At 53.9% G+C, this 24,827-nt stretch overlaps 7 protein-coding genes across 7 annotated transcripts; 5 read left to right on the plus strand and 2 right to left on the minus strand.

Moving 5' to 3' along the window:
• Positions 1-1,552: 1,552 nt before the first annotated feature.
• W97_08544 (uncharacterized protein) lies at positions 1,553-4,556 on the plus strand (the record flags this gene model as incomplete). The annotated part of the gene is made up of 3 exons (XM_007786313.1): positions 1,553-2,498; positions 2,733-3,377; positions 3,436-4,556. The coding sequence occupies 3 exons, from the start codon at positions 1,553-1,555 to the stop codon at positions 4,554-4,556; spliced, it is 2,712 nt and encodes a 903-aa protein (XP_007784503.1).
• A 1,064-nt stretch (positions 4,557-5,620) lies between these two features.
• Positions 5,621-8,979, plus strand: W97_08545 (Ca2+ transporting ATPase, sarcoplasmic/endoplasmic reticulum; the record flags this gene model as incomplete). The annotated part of the gene is made up of 7 exons (XM_007786314.1): positions 5,621-5,738; positions 5,792-5,949; positions 6,006-6,608; positions 6,657-8,369; positions 8,429-8,526; positions 8,589-8,813; positions 8,868-8,979. 7 exons carry the CDS (start codon positions 5,621-5,623, stop codon positions 8,977-8,979), a joined length of 3,027 nt encoding a protein of 1,008 aa, XP_007784504.1.
• A 592-nt stretch (positions 8,980-9,571) lies between these two features.
• On the minus strand, positions 9,572-12,709 carry W97_08546 (uncharacterized protein; the record flags this gene model as incomplete). Its single annotated transcript, XM_007786315.1, has 1 exon — positions 9,572-12,709. One exon carries the CDS (start codon positions 12,707-12,709, stop codon positions 9,572-9,574), a length of 3,138 nt encoding a protein of 1,045 aa, XP_007784505.1.
• A 415-nt stretch (positions 12,710-13,124) lies between these two features.
• W97_08547 (uncharacterized protein) lies at positions 13,125-14,342 on the plus strand (the record flags this gene model as incomplete). Its single annotated transcript, XM_007786316.1, has 4 exons — positions 13,125-13,499; positions 13,570-13,776; positions 13,847-14,008; positions 14,088-14,342. The coding sequence occupies 4 exons, from the start codon at positions 13,125-13,127 to the stop codon at positions 14,340-14,342; spliced, it is 999 nt and encodes a 332-aa protein (XP_007784506.1).
• An 828-nt stretch (positions 14,343-15,170) lies between these two features.
• On the minus strand, positions 15,171-18,277 carry W97_08548 (uncharacterized protein; the record flags this gene model as incomplete). The annotated part of the gene is made up of 2 exons (XM_007786317.1): positions 15,171-17,074; positions 17,146-18,277. 2 exons carry the CDS (start codon positions 18,275-18,277, stop codon positions 15,171-15,173), a joined length of 3,036 nt encoding a protein of 1,011 aa, XP_007784507.1.
• A 1,360-nt stretch (positions 18,278-19,637) lies between these two features.
• W97_08549 (uncharacterized protein) lies at positions 19,638-21,276 on the plus strand (the record flags this gene model as incomplete). The annotated part of the gene is made up of 3 exons (XM_007786318.1): positions 19,638-20,875; positions 20,926-21,033; positions 21,087-21,276. 3 exons carry the CDS (start codon positions 19,638-19,640, stop codon positions 21,274-21,276), a joined length of 1,536 nt encoding a protein of 511 aa, XP_007784508.1.
• A 1,067-nt stretch (positions 21,277-22,343) lies between these two features.
• Positions 22,344-23,723, plus strand: W97_08550 (uncharacterized protein; the record flags this gene model as incomplete). The annotated part of the gene is made up of 2 exons (XM_007786319.1): positions 22,344-23,427; positions 23,506-23,723. 2 exons carry the CDS (start codon positions 22,344-22,346, stop codon positions 23,721-23,723), a joined length of 1,302 nt encoding a protein of 433 aa, XP_007784509.1.
• Between the last annotated feature and the right edge of the window lie 1,104 nt (positions 23,724-24,827).

Genomic DNA, 24,827 nt, shown 5'->3' on the forward strand with positions numbered 1-24,827 from the left:
CCGGGGTTTTTGACACGGGTTTAAGCAATGCTCTGACGCTTCGGAAGGATGCACTAGTAGCTTTCAAGCGGATGCTCGCCTTGACGCAACTACAGCTTCACAAGCGTTGCAGTGGAGGTGATGCAACAAGTCGGCCTCGTTGTTCTCCTACGACGATAGCTGTCCGTTCGAGCTTCTGCTGTTGAGGGCAACAAAACGTCATGCATCTCCAGTGCGATCTGACGTGATGTAGTTATGGGAACAGAGCACCTACCTAGTTGAGCAGTCGATACACTTCAATTGGCTAAGGCTATCGATCCAGGGCAGAGCGATCTCCGGCAAGGCGCCCGGGGCCGGCTTAACCCTCATGGAGCATCACGTGGGCATTCAAGAAAATATGTTGCCGCATCTCTGCTGCTGCCGTTGTGATCCAGTCGCAACTGAGCTGGATCTGCAGTGTTTGGAGATTGCCTAAAATGACTTGGCCGATCCGTGAAATGATTCTGGTGAGGTGGTGTTCGGCAGCTCAGCGCTTTCATGCGTGATCACACACTCAGCACATGCCTAATAAACCGCAGCTGGAGGGTTTAATCTGTCGTGCCTGGAGTAGATCGAAGCGAAGCAACGGACTTTCTAGGTAGGTAGGTATCTAGATAACCCCGACATACAAGGCGAGCCGGGGGTCTCGGACGCACAGGCTCACGACATACGAGAGCCAAGTTCCGCCATGAACTGCCCTAACGCTCTCGACCGCTCCAGGCCCCAGTAGCTTCTGTTAGCGCCCCGGTCCATCATTTGGAGCAACCGCAAACCTCGCGCCCATTGCGGTCGTGCTAGTTAAACCCAGCCCCGAGCGATGGATCGTGGGAATTGATAAACTAGGGACCCTTCTGTAGGGAGTTTGTAGTGTAGGGTGCAGGCTGCAGGCTGCAGGCTGCAGGCTTCATGCTGCCGACACTGGCCGCATCTAGAGAGCCTACCGCGCGTCTAGGTGGTTGTCCTAACAAGCAACAGCTTTAGAGTTCGTTTGAGGCTGGGCCGAGATCTGTCCTTGAGAAACGGTTCGGATTTGGGTCGCTACGAGCCGAAAATCCGGTCCACTCGGTCGACTTGGCGTTTCTTACTTGACGTCTGCCTTGCTCTGGGCTTTGCAGTAGTATCCCTCAAAGACCCCTCGCTCTCACACCTTGATTCCTCACGACGACCTCCACCCAGAAGCATACACTTCAACGTACCTTCAGTTGGGCCATTCTACCGCGCCGAGTCCCTCTACCGCCTTCATCCGCTGCGGACCGATCCATCGACGTTCGACCTACGAGGTGTTGCGAACTATCGCTTGCCAGTGTTGCTTAGCCGGCCATTTGCAGTTGGCGAACTGCTGGGTCGCATATTAAGCCGCTGTTACCAGAGGGGGTGTTCTTGCCGCTGGCTCTAGGATTGTCGCGAAATTACCCCGCCGAAAGGGTTAAGAGTTTTGGAGTTTGCGCAAGTCTGCAGGACCTCCGAAAAGATTTTGGGCAATACGGATTACGGGTCCGCACAGGAGAAGCAAACGCGCTGGAGGAGCCCGAAGATGAGAGACGGCGGGCGGGGCGCCGACCATCTATGCTCTGAATTCATTGGGAGGGAATCCTTATGCTTCGCTCTGCCCGCGCCTGGTGAGGTCCTCCACAATGGTCACGAGGCCTTCACACACGAGCTCTCAAAGCTCTACCGCTTAGCCGAAAACAATGCCGCCGAACGTCTCGTAGAGCTCAAGGGAGATCTACGGAAAGCCGATACGGAAACGTTCTGGGAGCTTCTTACCGAGGGCCTTGCGAAGATCACAGGCGCTCAGTATGCATTCGTCTCGAAGAGAATTCTCGTCGATGACGAGAACATTGCAGTCGAGATGCCGCCAATTGGAGAGCCCGGCTCATGTCTGATGGGAGCCGCCTTTTACATTGGCGACGGGAAGGAGATTGAGCTACGGCCGCGGAATTTCAAATACCACGCTTACTCATGTCCTTGCGCGTATATGCGACACGACAAAGTCTTCATCATTCCGGAACGCCTGGATGAGTTCATCGTCAACAACCCGAACCAGCTGGCAATACCTGGCGAAGCCTACATAGGTGTCCCCCTGTTTGCAGAAGGCAAATGCGTTGGTCATTTCGGAGTGATGTGGTCGCCCGAAGGCGCCGCAAATCGATCCCTTGGCTGGGGCTATATCGAGATGCTGTGTCATGCATTGGAGGACATCATCCTTGAGCGCCTCCTTGAAGGAAGAGATTTCGCAAAGCCTGCGCCACCACCTTCAAAGCCGGTCAGGGTTGTTCCGCATGACGCGATTACCGTTGCGCAGTCCCTCAAACCATATGCGCGCAGTCTTTCTCACGAGCTACGGACGCCCATGCAGGGTGTTGTAGGCATGCTTGACGTCATGTTGGCTACGGTTCAAGAAGCCGCTGAGGAGCAGCACGACTATCGAGTCCGGCAGGTATTCGAAACGTTAAAGGAGAACATTGAGACGGTACAAGGTAAGCTCTTCGTAGCCCTTTTTTTTATTCCAGCAACACCTCTCACGAACCCTTTACGCGGTTACCAAAGTGCTTCAGCAAGGGGCACCTGAGGCAGTCGCGCGACTTCATAATCCTTAGTGTATTGGGGTATCCTGGTCGGCCCCTCTAGCATACCTGTACTCGTGTCGATCTTCGCATCCTTTTGCCTTTTTGAATTGACATCCAAGTATACCAAGCTGACGACCTTCACAGATAGTTCAAGACGCGCCGTGGAGGCAGCAGACAATGTAGTGCACGCATACGACATGAACATGGGCGTCCCAGAAAAATCTCATTCGTCATGCGATGACGAAGATGGTCTACCCGACACGGAGCCAGACAAACAACCGGATATTGTGGTTAGTGGAAACAACATAACGTTTAACCAGCTCCGTGGTAGCAAGCGGAAAAGGAAAGATACGCACTGCAACGGCGGCAACGTTGCCAAGATCCCAGCTACTGAATCGATACGGACTCTCCGAAACCAGCCATCAACCGACTCAGAGTATGCGCCTTCGGAGGCAAGCGAATTCAACCCTTTCATCCCGGCACCGTTCGACTCGCAAAGCACTATATACGCGGCGTCGATTGACCAATTCCGGGCTTCTACACCGGACTCACCATCACTGCACTCTCTGCACAACGTCGTGCCTGGCCTGCGACATACGAACCTACAGGACGTTCTGCACTATGTCATTAATGACTCACTCAAAGTCGGAGGCAGACCGCAATCAGCCATTGCCCGAGAAATAAACGGCGGGGAGGTTATTGAAGTGAGAACACAAAGCCCTAGCGGCATTGAGAAAGTGAAGATCATCAAATGGTCCGTTGGCGCCGGTGTGCCCGAAACAGTATTGAGTAAGGCTTCTCCCATAACAGACGCACCGCAGACGTGGCTGACCGTGCTGTAACCTAGTCGACGAGAAAGACTTCGCCAAGATGATTTCCTGCGTCTTCCTCAATGCCATCAAGTTTACCGAAGAAGGCAGTATCCGTCTTACAGCGAGACTTAGCCCCAAGAGTCGGTACGTTGTGATCAACGTAAGAGACACCGGCTGTGGAATCCCTGATGCCTTCTTGCCGAATCTGTTCAAAGCTTTCTCCCGCGAAGATGACTCTCTTACCAGGCAAAGCGAAGGTCTTGGTCTCGGCTTGCTGGTCGCGAAAGGTTTGGCGCGGAAGCTCGGCGGTGATCTATTCTGCACGCGTTCCGAAACTTCCGGTCCGAACAGAGGTACCGACTTCGAGATACGGGTTCCCGTGACGCCTGCCGATGTTTGCAGCAGACCTGGCTCACCGTTCAACTCGCCGGCCCCTTCTCGGATTTCGCGGCGTTCCGCTGATGGAGATTTACCGCCATCTGTTCCTGTGCTAGCTGCGTTGGAATCGCCCCAAACACCGCCTCCAGGTTCCAGGGCTCTCCGAGAAGACTTGGCAGATCGCCGTCGCATGCAATCAATCCATTCACCGGCACCAGCTACTCGTCTGACAGCACCATCACTCGTGCGTCCTGGTCCAAGCGATCGCCGCCCAAGCATCCTGGATGCGCGCCGGACGTCTGCTAAGAAGGTTGAATTCGATCGCCAGCTGGCCAAAAAGCACCCCCTTACGTTCTTAGTCGCCGAAGACAACAAAATCAACCGGAAACTGCTCGTCAGCATGCTGCGCAAGCTCGGCTACACGGCCGTTCATGAAGCCTACGATGGGGCCGACGCAGTCCGCCAGATGACCATGGATCGGGTTGATGGCAAACACATCGACGTCGTGCTAATGGACCTATGGATGCCGTACATGGATGGGTACGAAGCCGCCGAGCGCATTCTGAGCATGGATAAGTTCATCAACGGCAACAAATTTAAGAAGCCGACCATTCTTGCAGTAACCGCAGACGTCACTAATGGAGCGCTTGATAGAGCGGCAAAGGCTGGCATGAAGGGGTTCATGACCAAACCGTACAAGCTTCTTGACCTTGAGCGCCTCATCGTTGAATACTGCGCTCACCAAGACGCTGAAGCCGTGAGCCCGCCGTCCACCTGATTAGCACGGTTTCGCTCTTGGCCTTCCCTTGGTCCGCCGCCTGATTCGGCTTCCGACAACGTGTCACCTCCTCGCGCCCGCTGCTCGGCCGTTGTCGTACGGGCGAGCCTGCACTGCTTTTTTTGCGTTGGCTAGCGTTCAGCTACGACTATAGAGTACAAGCTCAATACCAATAGGATGCACGTTCTTCTATGCATGGCGTAAAACTCGCTTTTTGTCTGTTGGTCTGGGCGGGATGTTGCTATTGTGTTTCTGTTGCAAGAGGGAGCATAGCGAAGGAGCTGCACTGGCTGGAGTTGAGGGCAATTATGATTGCCCGTTATGTCAATGATGGATGCGGATGGTAACATACGAGGCCAAGTATAGGCCATGCTTTCAACCCGAACTCTTACAAATACTAAACAACCACTACTCTCCTATGCTTTCTTGTTCACTCATAACCCCTAATCTGGAATCTAGCTTAACCCCATAACGTTCTCAATGCACCACAACTTGCTTGCGTGTAATCGAAGCCATATTTATCCCCAGAGGTACTGAATAACACATCACGGTGGAATGGCAGTCAGGCCCGCATGAGTGATGCATGTCATATGTCCAGTAGCAGGTCGTCCCATATGGCAACGTAGACACAGACGATGTGAGGTTCTCTACTACAATCAGTCGGATCAGTGCTTGCATCGGTTCCTGAGCTTGGCTTGCAGGATTGCTGCAAACGGGATACCGGAAACGGAATTTGCCGAGCGGATCGGGGATCTGACGCAGGGATACAGGGTCTAAATTATCATGATTACCGCAGAGCCCCAGAGGACAGATTGATGCAGCGCACCAAACGTGGGGCAATACCACCTGGGCACCCACCACCCAGCTTTCTCAGAACCCTTCTTCAACAAAGTCGTTCCTTGGGTTATTCTATGCCCTTTACGCTTTGTTTCATTCAGACCACAGCCATACGGCCGCTTTTACCTTAAGGAACCGCTGACAAAGCCACCCTTCACCTCCACGATCCCGACGAAACTTAGGATTGCGCCGAGTGCGCCAGATACAACACCATCGGGGAACAAGAGATGGATAATGCGTATATCAAGTCTCCGAAGGAGGCTCTCAGTCACTTCCATGTCTCGGAGCACACGGGACTTCCCGAAGACCGCCTAAAGAGTTCGAGGGAAAAATATGGCAGCAACTGTAGAAGTTCTCCTTGACCTGCTGTAGTACCATCCATGCTAACCATGGCTCAGCGATACCGGAAGACCCTCCGACGCCAATCTGGCAGCTCATACTTGAGCAGTTCAAGGACCAGCTGGTCCTTATACTCCTGGGCTCGGCCGCCGTATCCTTCGTTCTAGCGCTATTTGAGCAAGAAGAGGGTTGGACAGCCTTTGTGGACCCAGCGGTGGTATGTGATGCCTCGGTGTTGCATTCAAATCCTGTCTGACCGATTCGTTTGTGTAGATTCTCACCATCCTAGTACTAAATTCCATCGTCGGCGTGTCACAAGAAAGCAGCGCCGAGAAAGCCATCGCAGCCCTACAAGAGTACTCCGCAAACGAAGCGAAGGTTATCCGCGATGGATCTGTCAAGCGCATAAAAGCAGACGAGCTGGTACCAGGAGATGTTGTCACCGTGGCGGTGGGTGACAGGATACCAGCCGACTGCAGGCTACTCTCGATCCAGAGCAACAGTTTTAGCGTGGACCAGTCCATCCTCACCGGCGAAAGCGAGAGTGTTGGAAAGGACCCAAAGGCGATCAAGGATCCGGATGCCGTTAAGCAGGATCAGACCAACATGCTCTTTTCAGGGACAACGGTGGTCACTGGGCACGCGAATGCGCTGGTCGTGTTGACGGGACCTAATACGGCTATTGGAGACATTCATGAGAGTATCATGACGCAAATTTCGGCGCCGACACCGCTGAAGGAGAAGTTGAATGACTTCGGGGATATGCTAGCTAAGGTCATCACGGGAATCTGTATACTTGTGTGGGTTATCAACTACAAGAACTTCAGTGATCCTTCGCACGGAAGCTGGATGAAGGGCGCGATTTACTATCTCAAGGTCAGTCTACGGTGAGACGGCATGTGACACTATCGCTAACTAAACCAGATTGCTGTATCCCTAGGCGTCGCAGCAATACCCGAAGGCCTTGCTGTAGTGATCACTACCTGCTTGGCGTTGGGCACGCGCAAAATGGCGGCCAAGAACGCTGTCGTCCGAAGCCTTCCGTCAGTCGAGACCCTCGGCAGCTGCAGCGTCATCTGCTCCGACAAAACAGGGACCTTAACCACGAATCAGATGAGCGTTAACAAGATTGTGTTCATCAACGAAGATGGCTCAGGCCTCGAGGAGATTAATGTCGAAGGGACGAACTTTGCCCCTGATGGTGCTATCACTTTCCGCGGCAAAGACATTGAGAATCCCGCTGCTGCGTTCGCGACTGTCGCGAAGCTTTCCGAGGTCGCAGCTATCTGCAACGAAGCTAAGCTATCATTCGACCCGAAGAGCGGCAACTACAGCATTGTTGGCGAGCCCACAGAAGGCGCATTGCGTGTTCTGGTTGAAAAGATTGGCACGCCGTACGAGGTTGCCAATGGCTCGTTGGTCAGCGTATCCCCGGACCAACGGCTTCACCATGCCAGCGCGTTCTACGAAAGCCGGGCGCCGAAAGTGGCAACCTATGAGTTTTCCCGGGACAGGAAGAGCATGTCCGTGCTTGTGGATGGTCGAGCTGGGCAGCGGCTGCTCGTCAAGGGAGCGCCGGAGTCGATACTTGATCGATGTTCGCATGTTTTAGTAGGGCGAAATGCGAGGAAGGTTTCTCTAAACCGCAAGCTGTCGAAACTGATCTCTGACGAGATCATCGAGTATGGCAACCGTGGCCTGCGAGTGATCGCGCTAGCGTCAGTGGACGACATCTCTGGCAACTCTCTCACAAAAAGAGCCAAGACGACCAAGGAGTACATGCAGCTCGAGCAGAACATGACCTTGATCGGCCTCGTTGGCATGCTAGACCCGCCCCGTCGGGAGGTCGCAGAGTCGATCCGCAAATGCCGACAGGCAGGCATCCGCGTGATAGTCATCACCGGCGACAACCAGAACACGGCCGAGACCATCTGCCGCCAGATCGGCGTTTTCGGAGCGGACGAAGATCTCACCGGCAAGAGCTATACCGGCCGGCAATTTGACGACCTCAACGAAAGCGAGAAGCTAGAAGCCGTAAAGCGCGCTTCGCTCTTCTCACGGACAGAGCCCACGCACAAGTCCAAGCTGGTTGATCTTCTCCAGTCCGCGGGCGAAGTCGTAGCCATGACCGGCGACGGTGTAAATGATGCGCCAGCCCTGAAGAAAGCGGATATTGGCGTCGCTATGGGTTCCGGTACAGATGTCGCCAAGCTCGCGGCGGATATGGTGCTTGCGGATAACAACTTCGCGACCATCGAGAGCGCGGTCGAGGAGGGCCGGTCGATCTACAACAACACGCAGCAATTCATCCGGTACCTCATCTCGTCGAATATCGGCGAGGTTGTCTCGATTTTTTTGACTGCGGCGGCGGGAATGCCGGAAGCGCTGATTCCGGTGCAGCTGCTTTGGGTCAACCTGGTCACTGATGGCCTGCCGGCTACGGCGCTCTCGTTCAATCCACCGGATCACGATGTCATGAAACGGCCGCCGCGTAAGCGTGATGAGGCATTGGTGGGTGGATGGCTGTTCTTCAGGTACATGGTCATTGGCACGTATGTCGGGGCGGCGACGGTGTTCGGTTACGCATGGTGGTTCATGTGGAATCCTGAGGGGCCGCAGATATCATTTTACCAGCTCGTGAGTGCTATACCGCTTTGATAGCAGTTCAGCGGACACGCAGGCTAACGACCCTCTAGACACACTTCCACAGCTGCTCGACTCAGTTCCCCGAGATCGGCTGCGAGATGTTCTCGAATGATATGGCCAAGTCTGCGTCAACAGTTTCGTTGTCGATGTAAGCACTCTTCCATTCCTATCCTACCCCCATACATCCACCACTCACTGACCCTCTCCCAGCCTCGTCGTCATTGAAATGCTCAACGCCATGAACGCCCTCTCCTCGAGCGAATCCCTTCTCACGCTTCCCCTCTGGTCAAACATGATTCTCGTCTACGCCATCACCCTCTCCATGGCGCTGCACTTCGCGCTTCTCTACCTCCCCTTCCTGAGCAACCTTTTCTCGATCGTGTCGCTGAACTGGAATGAGTGGCGGGCCGTGCTGTATATCAGTTTTCCGATTATGTGAGTCACTGCTCTGCCTATGGAGGTTCTTCGCGACATGCTGACGGGCTGCAGATTTATGGACGAGGCGCTAAAGCTGGTGGAGAGAACGGTGTTTATGCCGAGCCAGGCAAGAGAGGCGCAAGCGCATGGGAAGCCGGTGTTGAATGGAAAGAAGGTGGAGTAGAACATGGGCGCTGCATGAGTTGGTGCTTGTGATAATAGATCTAGACATACCCGTGGTGCGGATAGACGGCGTCGGCATCACAGTAGCTGACTTTTCTCTCTTACGCTCCTGACAACCCCGTACCGTAACTCTGAATTGTGAGCTGTTCCCTTTGCGATGATGGCTCCGCTGCTGCTCACTACAAAATGCAGGCGCGTTTCTGGAACAAATATCAAGGGCTGAAATGAACGTTGCCGCCCTGCTACGCCCAAGTCATGTGTTTAGACCGGGCAGCTTTACTTCTACCCTATCCTATCCTCCACGCGAAAGTGATGGAATCTCAGTATTGGGAGTTGGAGCGCGTTCAACGCCTCTACCATAATCAAATGCACTTCAGCGCCAACTTGAAAAGCCGAAACTACACAGCCCGGATTGGCGGTAGACTCCTGCACTCTTACGGCACGGGTTGAAGATGTTCTTAATTCGCTACGGCCTCAATCCGCCTGCAGGTGCCGCTCAAAACGCCCGCAATGCAGATTGTTACTCAAATCCCGATGAACAGAAGTCAATGGCGGTAGTGGCCATTACCCTCAATCGACCCGCTACATGCCCTTTACGATGCTGCAGACTCATCCAGCAACACCTGGCGCTTCTTCTTCTTCTTCGGCTTGACGACTTCTTGCGGCTCATCTCCCTCCTCGGCCCCGGCCTCCCTTTCCTTGGCCTGCTTCTTTTTCTTCTTCTTCTTCTTCACCACTGCCTCCCCAGCATCCTCCGCATTGCCCTCCTCGCCCCCAACACCCAGCCCCTCCGCAGCTTTGGCCTTCTTCTTCTTCCGCCTCACCAAACTGCCCTCCCCCTCATCCTCCCTCGCCTGTATCCTCTCACTTGCCCGCTGCATCTCCAGCCTCAGCCTCTCAACCTCCTTCAACGCCCTCGCCATCTCCGCCTCCTCTGCCTCGCGCCGCTCGATATCCAGCTTGCTTGCCCCTCCATTCTCGTCGAGCGACAGCGAGCCGAGCCCGCTCGAGTCGACTTCCAACAGGGACTTCTTGCCCCGCGAGGATGACTGCGCGGGGCGTACTAGTTCGGGCCGCTGCGGAGAAGTCGAGAGGCTAGTTGATGCCGCCTCATCCGGCGCGTCGAGCGTCTCGTCCCCGATAATCTCGACCTTCCTCCTAAGCTTCTTCTTCCCGCTCGCGCGGGCGGTGCCAGACTTCCTTGGTCCCTCCGTCCCACTGCCGGGGCCCTTACTGTCGAGATTCAAGTCCATAATCGGAATAGCATCGAGATCCAGCTCATCGCCGTTGCTGTTCTGCAGGATGGCGTGGAAGGGCGTCGAGGTTTCTGATCGGGAACGCTCGTTCTCAGACGGGATGTAGAAGGGGTCGTCTTTGTACCGGTCTCTCCTTTCCGCTTTTCTGCGCGCGATGAGCTCTGGGTCGAGATGCTCTTCTGAGAGGGGGGCGCGCTGGTAGGAGGGCGCTTCTTTGGGTGGAGGTGAGAGGCGGTCAGCGGCTGCTGTAGGCTGTTTGGCGGGAGTTGGGCGTTTGTTGTAGAGTGAGAAGATGTCATCGTCTTCGGAAAGGGTTTGGGTATCGCGCTCGGCGCGGGCGAGGAGGGATGAGAGGTTGGGGTTTATTGGGGCGTCAAGGTTGAGGGCGTCCGGTAGGGGCACCTTTTTCTGAGCGCCCGGCGCGACGGGGTTCAGCTCCATTCCAGTGAAAAGCGAGGGCAAGGCTTGGGTTAGGAGGAGTGGCGGGTCTGTGAAACTGCCGTCTGTGCTGGTTCCCTGAGCGGATGCTGCTTCGGATGCGAGGCGCATCAGCTCGAGATACTCGACGGCTCGTTCCTGGACCTCGAGGTCCGGGTGAGTGGCCAGCGGTTCCAGGAAGTGGATGATCCGTGCCATCAAAAGGATTACAATGGTCTTGCGCTCCGCAGACCAGGATGTTTGCTGGCCGCCAGCTATCGTCGCGAAGACTTTAGGTATGGCCTGAATGTATATTGCCAGGGTGTGTGACGGCAGCTGCATGGCAGAAGAATGCATGAGCGATGTCAGAGTTCCATCTGGGCTGATCAAATGTTCGGCGTACTCTCCCACCATCCACGCTGCCGACTCTAATACTCCTTGGCCTCCGTTGCCAGACGCAGGAAACATTTGTTCCCTACGGTCGAACAGTATGAGCGATTCGGCAGCTTGAGTAGCCTCTGGTCTAACCGTCCTGACTCTTACTGCTACATTCTGCAACTCATAGCCCACATCGTAAGAGATGTCACTCCTCCGCCCCGGTGCCGTGGCAACAACGTCTGGGGGTTCCTCCGGAGCGAATACGGCTTTTGTCGAAGGAGAGACCTTGACAAGCTGCACTAGCACCTCAATGTACCAGTCGAAATCATTGATGTTAGCGTAAGTATCTCTCGAGCACATTTCGAGGATCTGACGGATAACACTGATTCTGTACTCTTCTGGTAAGGGCGGCGGCTGATCCGATCGCTTCTCTGCTGGACGTAGAGATTCCTCAGCGTCCTCATCGTCCGGGTCCGCAGCAGGCACAACTCCCTGGCTCGCCCCTCGATCATTAGCCGGATCATCTGTTGTTGATGCTGCCGGCGCGTTTTGTAACTGGCGCATCAGTCCTCCAACGATGGCGACAAGGTTGTCGGAATTGACCATGCCAACGACCAAATCCAGTGCTTTCATCCGGATCGAGATGTCGGGATCATCAATACAAGCTAGGATGACGTCCTGGTGTAGTGCTACTAGGTGCGGGTGCGATGTCACGATTTTATTGAACGCAAGGAGCGCAACATATTTCAGATTTGGATCTCCTTCGATTACGAGCATACCACGAAGCTTGCCCACGCACAATCGCGCAATCTCTTCACCCTCATTGGTTCCTTCGGCGCCCTCTAGAATGCCACCCTGGATGATCCCATTGATGCACTCGTATAGAAGTGACATAGCAGGCGTTGTCTTGATGATTGATGTTAGTGGAGGAAGTAGCTTCTTGATGAGTCTCGGCTCTAGAGGAGTCAAAGTGGCGAAAAGCTTGATGATTTTGATAGCCATCCAGTTGTTGCCGCCCTGTACAAGCAGATCAAAGAGCCTCGGGGCGAGGGGAAGGAAGTCCTGCGGTCTTCTCCAGCCGAGCTCGCAGACGACATTGACAATGGCTGCCGTTACGCTCGGATCCTCGTTCTCATCGAGAAGCCGATCCTTGATCTTGGGCCAGGCTGGCCGCAGGGTCTCCGGATACACCAGCGCAAGTCTATACAGAGTCACAATAGTCTTCTTTCGGATAGCGGCGTGTGAGTGAGTTAGGCGGGGGAGCAGATCGGACAGCAACGAGTTGGCCATGGATGGACTGATCACGTGCGGAATCGCCATGAGAGGTAGCCCGATGGTTGTCGGCATGGGAGAGGTCAGGTCTTTCTTCAAGAGGTTCTCCGCGAGCATGAGGACCTCCGTGTCCGGCCTAAAGCTCTGAACCGCGGCCAGGTACCCCACCCTCTTCTGCGGGTACTTCTGCGACGACATGACCTCCAGGACATTGAACGAAGCCCAGGACATGTCATGGCCGAACATCTCCAGATACGTGAGCTTTAGCAGCGCCGTAGCCTTCAGATCCATATCCTGGCTCTTAATCTCCCTGCGGCACTCCCGCAAGCTCTCCTGTATGTACGCCCGCTCATTGCCCTTGTGGTTGCGGAGGCCTCGAATGAGGTCGTACAGCGACTTCTCGAACATGGCGGCGAAGAGTGTCGTTTGATAGAGTGCTTGGCGGGCGAGCTGGTCGACAGTGGAGGGGCAGGCGGCCGTATACGTCGGTCGCAGGTGAGCATTTTAGGTTTGCTCCGCAGATTCAGGTCATCTTTGGCGGCTAGTGGTTGAGTGACCCTCCTGTTGTCAAACTCTCGTGGAGCCACAATACGGCGATATCCTTTGAAGTGCATCAACACCATGGTGGGAGGCGGGATAGGTAGAGGAGCACGGACCGGGTACTTCCGAACAGCTTCATGACACCTCTTCGTGATTGTCACAATTCCCTCCACCACGGAACAATATAGTTTCGCCGGAATCACCAACGACTCCGTTTCTAGCTAACTGCCTGCGCATCCAGCGACTACAAACCCGCCGTTCAATACCTCAGCACCCTTCCGCAATGGCCGCCGAACTGATCAACCCACCCCCCTCCGTCCCCCCAGCCCTCGCCCTCCGCATGTCCCAGCAAGCGCCCCGCATACTCCAGCAATCCTCAGGCCCCTCACTGCCTTACCTGCTCTCTCTCTTGACCGCGTCAGACGCTCCTGAGACATGGATAGGCTACGAGAACCTCCTACTTTCATGCCTACGGACCGGCGATGACAGATCCGCGCGGATGTGCCTTGAGAAGCTCACGCAGCGTTTCGGGGAAAGCAACGAGCGCGTGATGGCGTTGCGGGGGATGTACGATGAGGCGGTGGCCGAGGACTACAAGGCCTTGGAAGCTGTCTTTCGGGGGTATGAGGAGATACTCAAGCAGGATCCGACGAATATGGTTCGTTCCTCACTTCTTGTCTTCTCTAGGACTGAAGCATGCTCTGTTACTCGCCGCTGATTACCCCCAGCCCATCCGCAAACGCCGTGTAGCCCTCCTCAAAGCCATGAACAGACCCATAGACGCGACCACCGCGCTCGTCGGACTCTTGGATTCCTCACCCACCGATGCTGAAGCCTGGGCGGAGCTAGCTGACCTATACCTCACACAAAATCTATACTCGCAAGCGATATTTAGCCTGGAGGAGGTGCTCCTCATTACGCCGAACGCATGGAATGTACGCCTCACCAAGCATCTTCAAAGGCATCACAAGTACATTTAACGACAGCAAACTGACCCAGAAGCAGATCCACGCGCGAATGGGCGAGATCCTCTACCTATCGAGTCTAGCAACCAACTCCAACAACGATGGAAACCTCATGCAAGGGCTCTGCGAATCAATGCGCCGGTTCTGCAGGAGCATTGAACTCTGCGACAACTATCTGCGCGGTTACTACGGCCTGAAGCTTGTTCGTCCCCCATCCACTTCCCCGCCCTTCCACAATCCCGGTCTTTACAGACACAAGCACTAACAGTTCATCTCCACAGACAACAAGCCGCCTCCTCTCCCTCCCCTCCAAGACATCCAAACCCGCCCCCGCGGCCACAGACCCCCAGTTCGGTGACCTCGCCCCGCCGTCGCTGGCTACGATCGAGAAGCTGCATGAGCTGGCGACCGCGAAGTTGGCGGAGATAGTCAGGCGGAACGCCGCGGGTGAGAGTGGCTGGGACGGGTATGAACAGGCGGAGGTGATTGCTGCGAGAGAGCTGTTGGATAGGGATGCGCAGAAGGTTAAGCGGTGAACGCGATGAAGGATCTGTAAAAAGTGATGCGTGATAGCGGAGTCAAGCCGTAAGCGACTCGAGGAATGGGGTGGGAAGCAGCTTGAATGGAGGATCCTGGGGCTCATGGGTTCTTCTGAAGTGCGGACTGTTGTCAGCTCGGACTTTCTCCATGAACGGCTGAAGCTGGCATCAGGGCGGGCGCCAAAAACCGCAAAGATCCGAAACTTCCTCAAGTCGAAAACCATGTAGAGCATCGGACGATATGAGCTGAGGTTTGCAAGCGGCAACTTCGAAACGCTTCGCAATAATCGTGCAGCACCTGCCGGATTTAGATGGTGTTCTGAACAGTAGATAGAACAACACTCAGTCAGTAGTAGACAGATAGCGGACGGCCGTCACCGGTCGGCATCAACGCATTGGATACTCGCCTTGCGCTTACCACGAATGTGAGTTCCTTCTGCTAGCCATTATGGTCGGTACCAGCAGCTTTTCAGTTTTAGGAACGAGAGAGGCGTTGAAGGAGTGAACTTCGACTAGTGAAGCTACATAAGATGATTCTAGGGGATTTTAAACACTTCAGGATATGGAACATGAATACTTGACAGTACTAATGCGATGTTTCGCATTTCTACGCCCGAGGACCGTAATTGAAGCTCCCCCATGGATTAGTCTCCAGCCCAGGAAAGAAGCCGAAACATCCCACAGCCTCCCAAAACTGCTAGTAAAACGACCTACACAAACTTCTACCGTGGTATGCGCAGCAGAAACAAAGCTGGCCTCCCTCTCAGCTCCCGAACTGGCTATTGCTGACCCTCTACCAACCCACACAACCGAAAATGAATGACTCTAGGGCGTGAGGTCCCTCCCGTCCTTGCTCGCGGCGTTCTTCTCCGCATCTTGAGACGCCGCGTCATGCACCTTCTTCTCATCCAGAATCAACCCCTTCCCATAGGGATACAGCGTCCTCCTACTAGGCGCCGGCTCCTCAGTGGCGCACTGCCAGATATGTAAGGCGACGTTGCCTCCCAGCGTCTCAATGACCGGCGTTAGAACAGGCAACGACAGGCCCATGACCGCATAGCAGCTTATCGCCACAATGAGCAGGTTCAGCCAGTAAGCTAGGCCAAGCGCCGCGAGGTGGACGCAAATCCAGGCGCCCAAGCTCCAGAATATCAAGCCGTGGATCAGGTAGATAGTCAGAATGTGCGGGAAGATGACGATCAGGGCTTTGCAGGAGAGGGCCCTCTGCACTAGCGGACTGACTTCGACCATGGCTTGCAGGCCGACGGCGAAGAAGAGGCCGTTGAGGCGCGGTATGTAGTAGGGCGGGTAACCGCCGTTCGGAGTGGCTCCAAGCGGCAACCCAGTAGCGGTGTCCGGGTGGAGATTATTTTCGAGGACCGAGAAGTTGGTGGTGCGGAATTGGGCGATCAGGTCCACGGCCATTCCGCTGAGGACAAATGAGAAGCTCACGGCGAGGAACAGCCAGTATGCTACGGGCCGTGCGTGGAGCCACGGCTTGTATTTGTAAGTGACGTCGAGATCTGCGAGCAGCAAGCCCATCCAGAGGAAGCTGCCCCATGATTGCGCGTACCAATGATTGATAACGCAGAAGGCGTAGTAGCCGAATCTCTTCCAAGGTGTTTTGATCTCGCGGATGACTACTACGCCGAGTAAGACCAGCCAGGAACCTTGAAGCTGGACGGGGATAGTCCACAAGACACCAGTGCAGTAGTTGAGGATGATCTGTGGTGCGGCGTTAGGGACGAGGTACGCCACCTCGATGACCTCGCTGACGTAGTGGCCGAAGTTTTTGTAGTTCACCACGTACGGCCAAGTGGACCACGAGATGGAAGGTAGATATTCTAGCCATTTCGTCACACCGACATCGATCAGGAAGTACTCCAGGAGCGCGACGGCGGCCACGGGGATCATCAGTCTTGGAGTTCTGCGAATCGCCTTCTCTGCGATGTTACCCAGGTTCCCGTTCTTGAGATAGTTCACGACCAGAAAGCGTGTGGATGTTGTGAAAAATGGCCCAACCCAAGCGAAGTTCAGAAGCAGCACCGCTGGGATTTTACGGCCCCAGTTCTCACTGGCGTAATGTGTCTCCGCGCCTGGGATCAATAGCGCCGGCACAAAAGTGAGACCAAAATGGATGGCCGTGACCAGCAGCGTAGCGAACGCTACAAGGCCAGCCAGGTAATCTACACGGTTTCCGGCGGGTAGTCCAATCGGTGTAACCTTGTCAGCAGTATGTGACCGGGACTCGAAAGCAGCTGGTGTCGTTTCGTTGACGGTGACCGCTGAGGACCTCTTACTATCCACTTCTGCTTCCTTCACCACGAGCTCCTTTGAAGTTTCACGTTGCTTTATCGCGTTGAGCTTCGCCAATGCATCAGGGAATGGAAACATTTTATCCTCGGTCGTAGAGCCAGAATTTCTGTCCTTGATGGCAGGTGTGCCTAGTGTGCCGTCCTGTTGGCTCCAAGTAGCCCCTGCAGATGCAGGCCGAGATCTGTAGGACGGCGCAGGAGTGCTGGCGCCGCTGCTCTCTTGGTAGACAGTCAGTTCCACCTCACTGTGGTACCGTGGCAGAGGCGTAACGACATCACCGTTGTCGTAAACCGTGGAGGACGATGGATTCGAGCTAAGGGGATATGGCCTCGAAGAGAGTGGCGTCTCTTGCCCGGAGCTCAATGTTCCTTGTGACGACCCGTTTGAGCTTGCGTCACTTCCTGTAGGAGCCTCTATGGATGAAATCAGCATCACGCATCCAGTAATTGCGGTTGTAGGTTCTGTGCGAGGCCAAAGTACTGACCAGGTTGGGCATTTCCGTGTGTTACGTCCTGCGCTGTGTTCTTTCTCCATGTACCTCTCTTGAGCAGCGCGTGCAGTAGAAGGAACGTCGAAATAGACACAGATATAGCGCATAACAAGATGGCGGCCCAGCGTTTCCCTCTGTTATCTCGCGGCTTTTGCCACTTCTGTGTGGCTTGCACACGGTAAGGTGACGACCCTCGAAGAGTGGTGTCGGCGATCGGGCAAGCCTCGGTGCTTATACACCGAGCGTCGAAGTTATCGTGCTCTTCGACTGTCATCAAGGAAGAGTTAAAGAACAACCGAGCCCAGCCAACATTGGCTACGGAACGCTCAGTAGGGGGGCCCTCGGTAGAATACGTGTCACCGGTTGACCAATGTCTGAGATAGAATGGTGCAGGCGTTTCCGGAACTATCTTGCCGCCCTTCCGTTTTATCGACCGAGTAAGGTTGGTGCCGATGAAGTACCGTACCTCTTCCTCCGTCCAGTCAATCCTCACTTCGGTAAATTCCCATGGAGAAGCCGTGCCATTGATCATCGAGGAGTTGCTTAGGATGCTATAGTTGACACCCAGGCCACGCTCTGGAAACTCTCCGCGTATGAGAGTGCTGACCCATGCATCTGCAGGGTTGTTTGCGTTTTGCATGTTGATTTCCATTGACTCTGTCTCGTTGTACTCCAGCCTCATGGACAGAGCGCTGCCACCAGCCCATTGGCGCGGTGAACGCAGCAATGATCTGAAGGTGCCATACTGTATGTCACGCCGTGTGGTTTGGATACCGCCTCCGAGGACAAGGTGATCCGGTGTCGAGGGAGACACATATAGCTCGAGGGATGAACTGGTCGCATTCTGGAGTTGTACGTTTGCAATGTCCGCGTCCTGTCGATATATGCTGTTCCAGCCCTTCTCGAAATTATGCTTGAACGAGTCGACCAAAAAATCATCGGGAAGGGCACCATCGGTCTCGTTGAAGTAAACGATGATGGACTCGGTAAACAGATCTTGGGTGGAAGAGTCATAATAGCCGCAGGAACAGCTGGCGCTTTCATCCGCGGCAGAGACTCCGCGTAGATCAAGACAAGATATAGCCAATGACGCAGTTATAAAGGAGCGAAAGAAAGAAGACACCATTGTAAGATTGGCGCACTTGAGTGAGAAAAGAAGGCAATACAGAGAATAAAGAGCTGTTCAATGGTAAGAACACATGCTCTCTGAGGGAATGATATCTTGACCGACCACGCTCAAGCCAGTCAACCTGTCACCAATAGTGCCACTTTCAAGTCAGCACCAACAGAACGATACAATAAACGCCACACTCTTGCCGTTACCGTAAGGCATATCGGACCGCTCGGGATTTGTTCGTAAGTCGGTTTATCCATGGGCAATGAAACCAGCCACCGAACCCCTGCAGTGGATACTTAGTCGAGACACTCTCCGTTCCGTTGTTGGTTAACAGCAGTTGCATGATGGCGATCACTTCTGACAGATCCGCTCAAGCCCCGTGCTTTTTGCCGTATCCTCGATGCCAGCCACGGTTGAGCGAAGGTCCATTGCGCTCGTCAACGCGGTTCAGCCTTGACTCCAGACCATGTGGGCCGTGTCATGTCATGTTGTGTGACGTTGACTATATCCTCATGCCGGCCTTTCTGTTCGAGACAACCACCTGTATGTAGATGCAATCCGCTTGTTCGGGTGAGGTCGCGGTCATATTTTGGAGAAGTTGGGGGTCCGTTCCTGCGTCTCCATATTATCCGAAAAGGGTATGGCGCCACCGGGCCCTGTGAACATGCCCTGGATTGACAGCGAACCTCTTCTTGTTAACGTCGGGGCGAGTAACACCAGGGCATTTCTCAGAGCGAATACAATGCGCATCCGACCACAAACTTTACCATTCACCAGGTGGTTGTCTGGTTAGCAGTCGTTCGCGCCACTGTTCGGGGCTGCTTGCTCTCCCGGAAGACACTTTGTCAACCACTCCGGCAATGTCGCTCAACTCTCCGGAAGCATAGACCTTCATGCGAGAAAATTGTAAGGATGGCCCGCACAGTATCATCACGAAGTCTCCTGTGCGTTGCTGCAAGCCACTGTGGACCGCCGGCAGTGCGTACAAGGTTACCTGTATCACAACTATCTTTCCAAAAAATCTTTCCAAAAGCCCTACATCCAGGTCAAGCCATCACCCTTGGCAGACCCTATGCGGTGCAAGCACCTGTTGCGACATCCCGGATGGCGGTACCTAGGTATGGATTTGCGGTCAGACTGTCGGTGTTTACTCGCGTCCGGCATTTGGGGCGGCTGCCGTTAGGCATACTCCGTATAGCTGATGATATTAACTCTCCTTGAGCCCCGTCAATGTTTAGATCTTTGCGTCAAGAGTCACTCGTTTCACTACAGTCCTTCGTTTTACCCGTCTTGGGTTGGTTATTTGCGTCTCTTACTTTTTTCCACTCACCAAGTACTTGTGCTTTTTCGAGTCAGACATTATCCCAAGATGGCGGATGCAAAGCAGCCAAAGGAATTCGCGATCACCATCATCGAGGATCCTGCAGACAACACCTACGATGCGCAGCTTTCCCCGCCAGCCAAGTGCTCGCAGCCGGAACATGCCTCTCTCAGTATACTGCCGCGACTATCAGCTTTCATTCACGAATGGACACCGTTTCTCCTTGTGGCGTCCTACTTCGTCTTCTCAACCTGCATCTACATGGTATGCGATGAGAAACTCATCGGGATCTTCTGGTTCGTCTACCTAGCAACCAACTTCTACATTGCAGGTTCAACAGTCCTGGAAGCTTTCATGAGCATCACGCCGTGCAAGGAAGCGAGGAAAGCTGTCGAGAAACCCCAAGACAACAACTGGGTATTTCCAACTCCAGACGAGAAGCTTCCGATCTTGGATCTTCTCATAGTCGCCTATCTTCCGAATGAGAAGGATATCATTATGGACCGTGTCTTTTATGCGCTCGAGAGGATCGTATATCCCAGAGAAAGGATTAGGATCAACGTGCTGTACAACACGCCAAAACCAATTGAGCCACTGGAGACGGAGCTACGCAACCTCGCTTACAAGTACTCCCAGTTGCGCGTGATCAAAGTCCCCAACTCCAGCTCCAAGGCGGACAACCTGAATTACTATTTCACACTGGAAACTGGCGCAGACCTCATTGCCATCTTTGACTGTGATCACTATCCGCATCCGCATGGGCCTCGCTGGGCGGCCGAGCGGTTTTGTCAAGATGCAACCGTCGATATCGTTCAAGGACGTTGTGTTGTTTTCAACACTTCCGCCTCCTTCCTCGCCGGCATGATAAGCGTAGAATTCGACAAGATTTACGCAGTTTCCCATCCCGGCCGAGCGGCGATTTGGGGCTTTGGCTTGTTTTGCGGTTCCAACGGCTACTGGCGTGCGACTCTGCTTCGCGATCTGAAGATGGACGGAGACATGTTGACGGAAGATATTGATTCTGCGTTAAGGGCAGTATCCAGGGGAGCGAACACTGTGCACGAGCTGAACGCTGTGTCGTACGAGTTGGCACCCACAACACTACCGGCTTTCTGGAAGCAGCGGCTTCGCTGGGCACAGGGCTGGGCTCAAGCCAGTATGAAGCACTTAAAGCTCTCTTACCAGAAGTCTCCGGAAGGATACAATAGGAGTTTCACTGTGAGATTCGGCCTGTTTTCGCTACTGCTCATCCGCGAGTGGTCATACTATCTGGTAACGCAATATACGTAAGTAGAAGTAGTTTCTGGTTACGCAAATTTCAACTGACAATGTGTAGATGTCTAGTGGCAAGCTTCGTAATCACGAAGTTCCCAATGACGCCGTTTGAGCTTGCGCGGCTGGTCTACTTCCAGTATCCAGTGTCTCAGTGGCTGTTTATTATCAGGTTAGTCGGCTTCTCTGCTTATATCAAAGCATCTGCTAATTCAGTCTCTGCAGCTTCTTATGCCTAATCGCTACACTTTGGATCACCGCTCGAGTCAGGTCCGAGTTCGTAACGGTCCGAACGCTGATCACGTTTTCAATCGTCTATCCCTTCTACTTGGTATTTTCGGCAACGATAGGACTGTACGGCCACGCGAGACAGGTTGTCAGATACTCCTCCTGGAACCCTACAGCACGAACATAACGTGTAGCGGCTGTATTATTACTGTAAACTTTCTGTAGATATTCGTGTCGGACTGGACCAAATGGGACGTTGGAAGTTGGACGGTGTTTTCACATTCCCAACGTGCATTGATAGACAGGGGCACAGCATTCTTTCTGCAGCTGCAATGGACAATCTTGTAATCGCTTGGCAGGGCCGCTACATGCATATGCAAAAGACCTTTTCAAGACTGCGTACTCGTGCAGGGATAGCCATGATGCGGTAAACCTCCGTGTTGATAGCGCGCACATTCGTGGGCTGAACGTGTCGACGCCTGGCGCCTCCGCAGGCCACCGAGGAAGCCACGAAAGCCCTTTTTCGCATGGCACGCTAGGGAGATCGCCTTCTGGGATGCTGATGCAATTTCAACGAAGGCCTTCACCTTAATCTTAGTGTCCCTGCTTCCTTTGCCCTACGAATATTCGGAAACGCTATCTCGGATCGATTTCTAGTGACCTCATTAGCGTCTCCTGAAGAGGGCCAGGAATAGAACAACACACGAAAGCCACACGGAGTGGATCCTCAGCGTGGTGTGAGCTACACAACGTACTGTCACTTGCATTGACCTGCAATAGTATGCGATCAGTATCATGGCTTGCTCGTAGGCTGTCGGCAGGACGCCTCGGTGTCCCACCTTGTGAGTCCTGTCCGAACGTCGAAGCTTGCCTGGTATCAAGTATCTGTACTTAGCCGTTCCGCCAGTCAACCATGGAAGGAGCTCGAATGTGCTGACGCAGGTACCGCTCTTCACCCAGCCCGGAACCATCGCCGGTTGGACATACCCGGACCTGGTCTTCTGTTATCACTGTACCGGACGGGATGAAGAGGTCGAAGCTTTACAGCCCTGTGGTGTAATCCATTAAGCCTCTCAACAGATTCGCGTACACATGGGCCGCCGGTCAATTATGCCGGCTTACAACTTCGCGCATCCGGATGGAAGACTTGCACCGCTTGAGCAAGCAGTTATTATATTCAATTGACTGTCTTTCCTGTACGCAGCTGTCTTCAAGTCCTGTATATTCATCGAAGCCCTGAGATCAGCGCCCAGTATGGGTCTCGCTATTGACTTTTCCGCTTCGTCGCTTGCTTCATCATCCTCCCAAGAGGTTGGTTACCTCGTTGGTCTGCGCGGTCTCTTCGTTCTACAGTCGTTTCTTTGGACCTTTCTGCAAGCATTTGTTCCCGCCGTAGTCGAAGCTCCCCAAGATACCATAGCCCCTACGTACCAAGTCATTCTACGCAAGACAGTCTCCGTTCTATTCTGGAACAAAAGCCTTATCTACTCCTTCTTCATCCTCGTATCTGCGCGCACGATATGCATTCCCTTCCTTTGGAATCCGACAAAATCCACCCTGGCCAGCTCCGTCTTCCGCCGCGGCATCCGCCTGTGGTTCCCAGCGGCAGTTGCGTTGGCGATAACCACTCTCATCTTCTCCCAGATTGGTCTCACCCATCTGGAGGACTTCAAACGAGGCACTGGTAATGAAGCTATAGAAGTGCCGTACAAGATACCTAAGGCCCTGACATACTTCAACTCCGTCTTCGGCCTCTTCTGGACGACGCGCAACTTCGCCACCCAAGCCGGGAACACTGCATTCCCTGGGCAGCAGCTGTGGATCGTGAACGCAATCTTCCAGCAGAGCTACACCGTCTACATGGCGATGGTCATTCTGCCTTACACCCGACCAGCCTGGCGTCTCCAGTCATACGCAATTATAATCGTCACTGCATGGTGGGTGCAGAGCTGGGTCTGGTACTCCTTCACCGGACTCGCACTGGCCGATGCTGTCACTAACATGGCGTTTCGGGAGAAAGCCAAGCGGGGGATAAAGATTTGGAGGAGCATCAGATGTCCCGTCTGGGTACTGTACACCGTCCTGACTACTGCAGGGTTGGTCATGCAATATCTATGGACGGCATGGAGACCGGCGTACCATCAGAAGGAGCTGGTTGCGCATACGGGATTGTACAATTCTGCATCGCTAAACGAAGACTACGATCCGAAGCAGCCGCTTGCGAGGGATGACGATTACCTTTTGCTGCTTGGATTGTTTCTATTCATTGAGCATTTCGAGGGACTCCGCTATGTCCTTGCGAATCGGCTCTTTATATACCTTGGCCGGAGATCGCTGAGTAAGTCGACGCAGATGCATCTTTGATCACTGGAAAGTAATCAGCTGAAGAACTCGAACTTACTTGAGGCACTATTAGGTTGGCTCCTCGTTCAAAGCATCTTTATCTACACCGCCGGCGTCAAGCTCTTTATGCACCTCCGCTTCCAGAAAGATTGGCCACTTGAGGGATCAGCGGCAGTATGCCTGGCCGTATGCGTGCCGGCGACGGTTCTCCTGGCTGAAGTCTTCTACCGCGCCGTCGAACATCCCTCGCAGGTCTTGGCGCGGGTCATGTTTGACTGGATTAGAGAATGATTCCTCCATGCTCAGACGTCAGATTTGAGGCTCCTCTTGGATGCCGAATGCGTTGGTCAAGTAGTAGCCCATCCCACGCTACACTGGATGACCACCGTTGTCCGAAGTCCTATTATCGAATTGCATCTCGAGGACATTCAGTTGTTCTCCTTCATGCGTTCCGATTCAGGTTTTTGCAGCCCCTAGTCGCACCCGCTTGTTAATGATACACATCAGAACTCGACGGAAAGGTCCTGTGTTGATCCCCTTACATCTGGCGCTTCAAGTACTTGTGCAGGCCTGTTCTTCCAACTCTAGTACGCGCCGTATCGTTTTTGTTGCTTGTTGTACTCTTCCGATCTACCAGACTTCAGATGTATCTATCTACTTCTCACACTATTCATTGTTTGCTCGGCCCATCCGTGTTGCATTGCCTGTGACAATTAGTTCACTCTCTATTACCCATCCTATGCGCAACTCGAATCAGGAAGCGTATACTGCAGAACAACTCCACGCTAGTGGTAGTGCGCTTTGAAGGTCTCGGTCACTCATCATTACAATTTACAGTCTTGATACTACGTCCATCGATATTCTCTTGATAACAGACGCAAAATCTAGGCTCAACCAAGCGCCATCCGTTCTGAGCGCCGTCCGGTTAACTGGAAGGACAAGAAGCAAGCCGAAACACCGAACTCATCATAGGCACTAGCTGATTTATCGTCGGTCATTATGCCGGTTCAGACACCATTGCCGTACTCACGGTTGTATGCCCGGAGACGAAGCGGCTTGCACAGAGCATGCACATAAGAGCTGCTACAGGTGGGCAACAGTAAATCATACAATCAAGCCCCTGGTGCGCCCAAGCTCGAGCGCACCAACGCCCGCTGACCAAGCTTTACAGATTCCGAAAGACACACGGTTGGGAGCTAGCCTTCAGGTAAACCAGCAGGCTCCGGCGAATGACCAAGCATAAAGTCATGACGCTCCGCCATATTCTCCTTTCTTTCCTTACCACCTTCTAAGATGGCCTTCTTCCAACCCAGCAACTTCGTCCGGCTCGACATCTTGGTCCACCTCACTGGCTTGATCAACGCGCACGACCCCAGGATCTTCAACTTGAAGCAC

This window comes from Coniosporium apollinis (assembly GCF_000281105.1).
Source record: "Coniosporium apollinis CBS 100218 chromosome Unknown supercont1.55, whole genome shotgun sequence".
Lineage (NCBI taxonomy): Eukaryota > Fungi > Ascomycota > Dothideomycetes > Coniosporium > Coniosporium apollinis.